Source organism: Trifolium pratense, linkage group LG6 (assembly GCF_020283565.1).
Source record: "Trifolium pratense cultivar HEN17-A07 linkage group LG6, ARS_RC_1.1, whole genome shotgun sequence".
In the NCBI taxonomy this organism is placed as follows: Eukaryota; Viridiplantae; Streptophyta; class Magnoliopsida; order Fabales; family Fabaceae; genus Trifolium; species Trifolium pratense.
The window spans coordinates 45,850,406-45,856,764 of record NC_060064.1 but is presented as its reverse complement, the minus strand read 5'-3'; the positions used below and the strand labels follow the sequence as shown (position 1 = coordinate 45,856,764).

At 31.0% G+C, this 6,359-nt stretch overlaps 1 protein-coding gene across 1 annotated transcript; it reads left to right on the top strand.

The window, feature by feature from the left end:
- Window positions 1-3,036: 3,036 nt before the first annotated feature.
- Window positions 3,037-5,039, top strand: LOC123888735. Its single transcript, XM_045937892.1, has 3 exons — window positions 3,037-3,741; window positions 3,917-4,645; window positions 4,759-5,039. Exons 1-3 carry the CDS (start codon window positions 3,121-3,123, stop codon window positions 4,846-4,848), a joined length of 1,440 nt encoding a protein of 479 aa, XP_045793848.1. The 5' UTR covers window positions 3,037-3,120; the 3' UTR covers window positions 4,849-5,039.
- The last annotated feature ends 1,320 nt before the right edge of the window (window positions 5,040-6,359 follow it).

The window sequence follows — 6,359 nt, the reverse complement described above, 5'->3', positions numbered from 1 at the left end:
AAGCAAGGTTGAGGAAGAGAATTAAAAAAACCCAAGTTAACAAGGAGATTATCGAAACCGGCTTTCATTTTCTTATGTATTGAAGAATTATATTAAGCAAAGTTTGTTATGAACAGCATTTTTTTTTTTGAATCAATATGAACAGCATTTCTATAATGACTGTTTTAAGCTTATTTCAGTTCTAGCATTAGCAACTTTTGATATCTTATTCAATATTACTCTCTCTGTACCAAATCTTCACTGTTTTTACTTTTTTAATTTTGTCCCGAGACTTTAGTCCTTTTAAGAAATCAATGTATATTTAGTGATACTTTATCATTTATATTCTTAATAAAGTTAAAGCATTAATTAAATATATTTTATCTTTGTTAATAAAGTAAGCGTAAAAATGACTTTACTTATCATTTCTTAATCTCATTGCAAAACTCCAAAAAAATTAAAGTTTTGGGACGGAGGGAGTATCTATTTGTAATCAAGAACATCTTGTTTACTATTAATTTCTATGCACCTTAAAAAAATTGAAAATTGAAAATTGAAAATAACTTATCGGACACCGGTTCCCCCGGGGAACTATGGTCCATGTTTAATTTTTTTGTTTTTTGTTTTAAACCCTAAATAATTAAGAAATTAAAAATAAATAATTTTTCGAATAGAGATATTCAACATCTCGGCAAAAAAACATACATTTATACTACACACACATATATAGGATAAATAATTTTTCCACAAATTGAACTATTTTTACTCGTTCGCTATCTACGAGTTTCTCGCACGCCAATTTTCTGGTAGAAGGGGTTCATTATTGAAATGAGTCAATATTAATAGGCATCCACTCAATTATACGTCGAAGGGGTTCTATTCGACTTAAAAAAAATTAAAAATTGAAAATAACTTATGGGACACCCGTTCCCCCGGGTAACTATGGTCCATGTTTAAATTTTTTGCTTTATTTTAAACCCTAAAAATAATTAAGAAATTAAAAATAAAACTAATCTCCGTGCACCCTTCATGACAATATATAAGCAAAAGTCATCTTTCTAGGTTCATTGTATATTTAATATATTTGGTCCATATTATAAGACAGATACATTAAATATGCAATGTACCTAAAAAATTAATTTTTGCTTATATATTGTCACGGAGTAGTAGTATTAGTTTTAAATCTTCCTATAAAATACAACCATGTGATTGCATATCACTAAACTTTTCTTGAACCAAAGATGCTTGCATCTTCACTTTCCAGAACCTGAAATCGTGGTAGCAAGTAAGAAGCTAGGTCAAACAACAATTTCTAAAAGCTATAGTAAAAAAAAAACAGTTTCTATATTTTAGGAAAAACTATAATATATTATCAAATATATGTTTTAACCCTATTATAACAAAAAACAACTTTTAACCTTTTTTTTATAAAAAAAAAAAGATTTACCAAATAATTTTAACTTTAGTCGAAAAACTATTATTTCTACCTTTATGATTAAAAGAACTTCTACACCTAAAAAAAGCTAGGCCAAACGAACACTTAGCATCATGGTGAACACTTATTGGTCAGTGATACCTCACTAAATTAACAGCCACGTTAGCATTTTTAACCGAGGTTAGTTGGAAAAGTAACAAAGGAATAAGATAAAATCATAAAATATTCATTTGTAACCTAAAAAATTTAAAAGGTTTATATATCTGTTAAAAATAGAATATTTACTGTCAAAATAAAAATTTAAAATTTAAAAGACCTCGTAATATAAAAATTATTTATCGAATATTGCATTTAGAGAAAACCGTTCCATCAAAATATATAATATTCACTATTATGAATAATAAAAATTAAGCTAAATGCAGTTTTACCCCTATCGAAATTTTACGCTCTCTATTTTAAAATTCGGAATTTAACCCTCATAATTTATAATTCTTTTGATCCCCCGGCCGCCCCCAACAATACTTAACTCATATTTTATTATATGTAACCAATGATGTGGGACTCTGGTTACAAATACACGTTTAACATAGTGTTACAAGTAAAGTTTGCAAGTGGCATAATCATATAGTATACTTTTTAATTTTCAGTCTACTTAACAAGTGAAATTAATGCTTCTATTTGATAAAATCATCAAAATTTATGTTGAGATTAAGTAATCAATGTATTTATGATGTATAACTTCCGAATACTTGTATGGTATATATGCCTTAAACTTCTTGAATGAGACCAAGTATTGACTACGTGTTTATTGTAGCCGTTTATATGAGTCAAATATTATAGGAGGATAAAATCCATAGAATTGTAAAATTGGATGTAAAATTTAGATTCAATAAAAATAGGGGATAAAATTGCATTTTTGAGCCTAAAAATTAAATTTTGCTATAATTTTATTCATAGATTTTTTTTCAACAACAGTATCTAGCTCATTAGACCGCTTAATCTTGTTCGACGGTCGTTCTGGCATCAAGTGTGGTTCCATCCGCTCCTCATCGAAGTTGCGAGAGATCAAACTGTGGTCATCCCTACCAAGTCTAACTTCCATCCGCTACTAATTTTGTCAACTAGAAAATGTTCCCTATAAACTTTCATTCCTTAAACTTCCTCCTATAATTTCTTCAGCAAGTAAACACTTTATGACCAGTGAAACAAGTGATCCTTATTTATTAATCAGCCATATTACGGGCAAGTACAAAGGTCGTATTAAGGTCTTATTTAATTTTTTTTATGCATTCCCATGAAAAATCCGCCACCAACGTTTTTTCTCCCAAGAATTCAAATACTACTACTAATTTCAATTTCAATAATTAAGATGTTACAGCCAATAAAAAATAAAGAAGGGTCTTGCTAACGAGTGTCTCCGGGGCACCTTTTAAGCATTCCATTTCTTTATTAACAAATTAAACGATACAATTTCCAATATGTTGACTTTACGCATTCTCATAAAATTCTATAAAAAATACTTACTATTAAAGGTATTAAAGAGTGCCCCAGCGCACTCGTTAGCATTTGTCAATAAAGAATACCAAAGGTTCAATTTAAAAAGAACACTAAAGGTTATAGTAAAGTGTGGGTTTGTAATCCTTTGCAATTTGCAATCCTTTCATTTAACCTTTCAGCATAGATTTCAAACTTCTTGTTCTTCTGCCATGGCTGATACTACTGAAACAGAAGAGAATGTGCAGCTGAAACTTCTAATTAACGAAGAGAGTAATAAAGTTGTGTTTGCTGAAGCAGGGAAGGACTTTGTGGATATTCTCTGTAGCTTTTTAACATTACCATTAGGTACCATTGCTAGACTTTCTCAGAAAGATTCGAACATGGGACCTGTCACAGTTGGTTGTCTTAACTCACTCTATCAAAGTGTGGCAAATCTCAAAGAACAGTGTTACTGGACAGATTCAATCAAAGAATTGCTGTTGCAGCCAAAAAATTCGTCGGAAGATTATTGCAGCAGTATTAAAGTTAATATCGATGACACTCAACCCACAAATTACTTCATCAGGTGTTTGAAAAGCAGCAATTGCAAGTTCAACTCCTCTCTTTATTTGGATCAGCGTTGTAAGTGTGGGACTGGGAGTGCTATGCGTTCTGTTGTTCTGAAACATTTTCGCGAAGGATTTGTTAATAGTGATGCTACTTTTCTTATTACTGATGATTTGATTATCATGTCAAACTCCTTGGTTTATACAAGCATTTCTCTGCTCAAGAATTCAGGAATAGTCACAACTTCTACAAAGGAAATGACTTTAAATGTTACTAAGGAAAAGGTAAAAGTAAAACTTTTCCTGTTTGATTCTTCATATGATTAATTGCTTGTAGTTTGTTATATGCTATACACATACTCCCTTAGACTATTATGACTAAATACTTACTTTTCAGATTTATTGAATAACTGACCAAATCTTTTTTGGTTGATTCTTATGGCTATATATGACTATTTAGGTACTGGATCTTTTAAAGTGTGCTTTGGTTTCTAAGTCACCTTTGACCGATGTATTCCTAAGAAATAAACTTTCGATAGAGAGGATTTGGATTTTTTCCTGCGATACTGAAAATAATTTGGATACTAATTTTCAAATCAATGTGGAGCTAGTTATAAGAAAATCACATGGAAAAATACTGTTTGCTCATGGGGAGCAAGATTTTGCAGATTTATTATTAAGCTTTCTGGCATTTCCTCTAGGAGGTGTTGTTCGTAAGTTAGGAGGATATAGTTCTATTGGCAGCATAGATGGATTATACAAAAGTATTGTTGAATTCGACGAAACCAAAATTTTGCTGTCAAAAGAAACAAAGAATAGACTTGTTGATCCTCATTTGGCTCATGAGTACAAATCTAGCAAACACATATTACCGATAAACCAGTCACCTGCGAAGTTTTATTGTTATTATCAAGGTGAAAGTCCCCGGCAAAGTATTTTTCAGCATAAATATTTCATAAGTACTGAATACCGGAAAGATAAAGGAAAATATGAATCAATGCATCTAGCTAAGGACAATGAAAATGCTGGAAGTAATGAAGGATATATCAAGGGACCGACAACTTACCTAGCTACAGATGAGTTGGTTATTGGACCTTCATCTCCGATTTCAGTTCTCTTATTAATCCAACGTTTGCAAATTCCTCTTGAAGACCTGGAGAAAAAGGTTGTCAACATTGGTATGAAGGAGGTAAGTAATAAAATAAATCTTTTTATTTATTATCTACGCTAGTATTTTGGTTTTTGAAGTATTATGCAACTAGACTAGACTAGTTGAACATGCTTTTCTTTTTCTTGATGTAGTGTGTGAGAATATTGAAATCTGCTTTGACCTCAACATCTGCTCTAACAAATGGTCTCAGTCACTTGTTAACCGAAGTTAAGGAGGAGTAGTAACAATTGTTAAGGTTTTGTTATGTAACTTACAGTATGTTTTAAGGATTAAGGTATATGCTGCAAAACTTGTAATAGAACATCACTAGATTTAATTTTTTGAACGGGCATAACTAAATTTACTATTTTGTGTTGGTTATTTGTTGCATTATCGTTTTGAGATCTATGTGTGTGTTCAGTTCAGGTGATAATATCTTTATAGCTATCTTTATAACATACTTTTGCATATCAGTACAGTAGGACAGTACACCATTTGAGAATGTTCCACTTGAAATTACAACAACCGATTTGATCTTTTCACTTCTCAAAATAGTCAACTCTGGGTTCTTTGTAGAAATTTGTTAGCAACAAATGTTACTTTGTGTTTTGCCCAAGGTTTTAAATTGCGGTTGCGGATGCGGTTGCGGTTGCTGGTTGTTGCGAATGCGGTCATTGCGGTTCCTGCACGCGCAATACGGTTGTTGCGGCGTGAAATCATTTTGAAATTTCACAAGCTATATAAAATCAAATTAATATGTAACTACACTATTTATCCACCATTGCATAGTCTTAGTTTATTCAATAAACAATAATTTAAATGTATTTAAAATACACAGTTGAGAGATTGTTAAAAGTGAGATTTTTCATTAATTTGACACAAATTAAGATTTGAAGTTCATAAATTTTACTTTTTGGTGAGAAAATTTGAAGGAACATCGCCGAAAACAACTGATGCGGCTTCCGATGCGGTTGTGATGAGGCTTCTGATGCGGCCGTACACGTGAATTAAGATCACACCGCAATTGCGGTGCGATGCGGTTGCGGTAGCTACTGCATCAGCAATACTGCGGCCGCAATTGCGGATGCGGATCGCAATTTAAAACCTTGGTTTTGCCACTGTCCCATTAGATTTCAATTTGAGTTTGTATACCCATTTAACACCAATTTGCACCGTACCGTTTTCTCGTATGAAATAAAGAACCGGATTACTTTGAAAAAGTGTTCTGGTAGAGGTGAAAAAGAGATCTATTTACAGAATTTTTACTTTTAGTGACAAATTTTCAGTCACTATAAATCAAATTTATTTTAAACTCAAATAATAAAGAGTAAAATTATTTTAACAAACAAAGTAAAGGGTAAAATTGGAAGAATAAAATTGATTTGTTGTGGTAGAGGTATAATTGTTGGGGTGGGAATTATTTTCTTCTATTTAGATAAATATGATAGGTTGCAGGCCATTAAAAAAACCTTTTAGCCAACTAGGTCAGCCTATTTATGTTAATATGAATAATATTTTTACTACTATTATTATTTATATATTAAATTGGTACTTTGATTAAATTATAAATTCATCATCAACTTTTTCAGTAGTTTAATTTTATTAATCTACATTAGTTGTTTACATATATAAATGTATTATTATAAACCAGAATTAAATATGATGACATTTATAGTCAAATTTTCTAAAGTATCATGTTAAATATCAAAAGGACGTATGTACCAAAAAAAAATATCAAAAGGACGTTGGTTTA

What these genes read in the sequence shown, in the direction of transcription:
- LOC123888735 (XM_045937892.1), top strand. Translation starts at nt 3,121, where the DNA reads ATGGCTGATACTACTGAAACAGAAGAGAATGTGCAGCTGAAACTTCTA. An exon ending in TAAATGTTACTAAGGAAAAG is followed by an intron (nt 3,742 to 3,916) that starts GTAAAAGTAAAA and finishes ATGACTATTTAG; the next exon opens with GTACTGGATCTTTTAAAGTG. An exon ending in TCAACATTGGTATGAAGGAG is followed by an intron (nt 4,646 to 4,758) that starts GTAAGTAATAAA and finishes TTCTTGATGTAG; the next exon opens with TGTGTGAGAATATTGAAATC.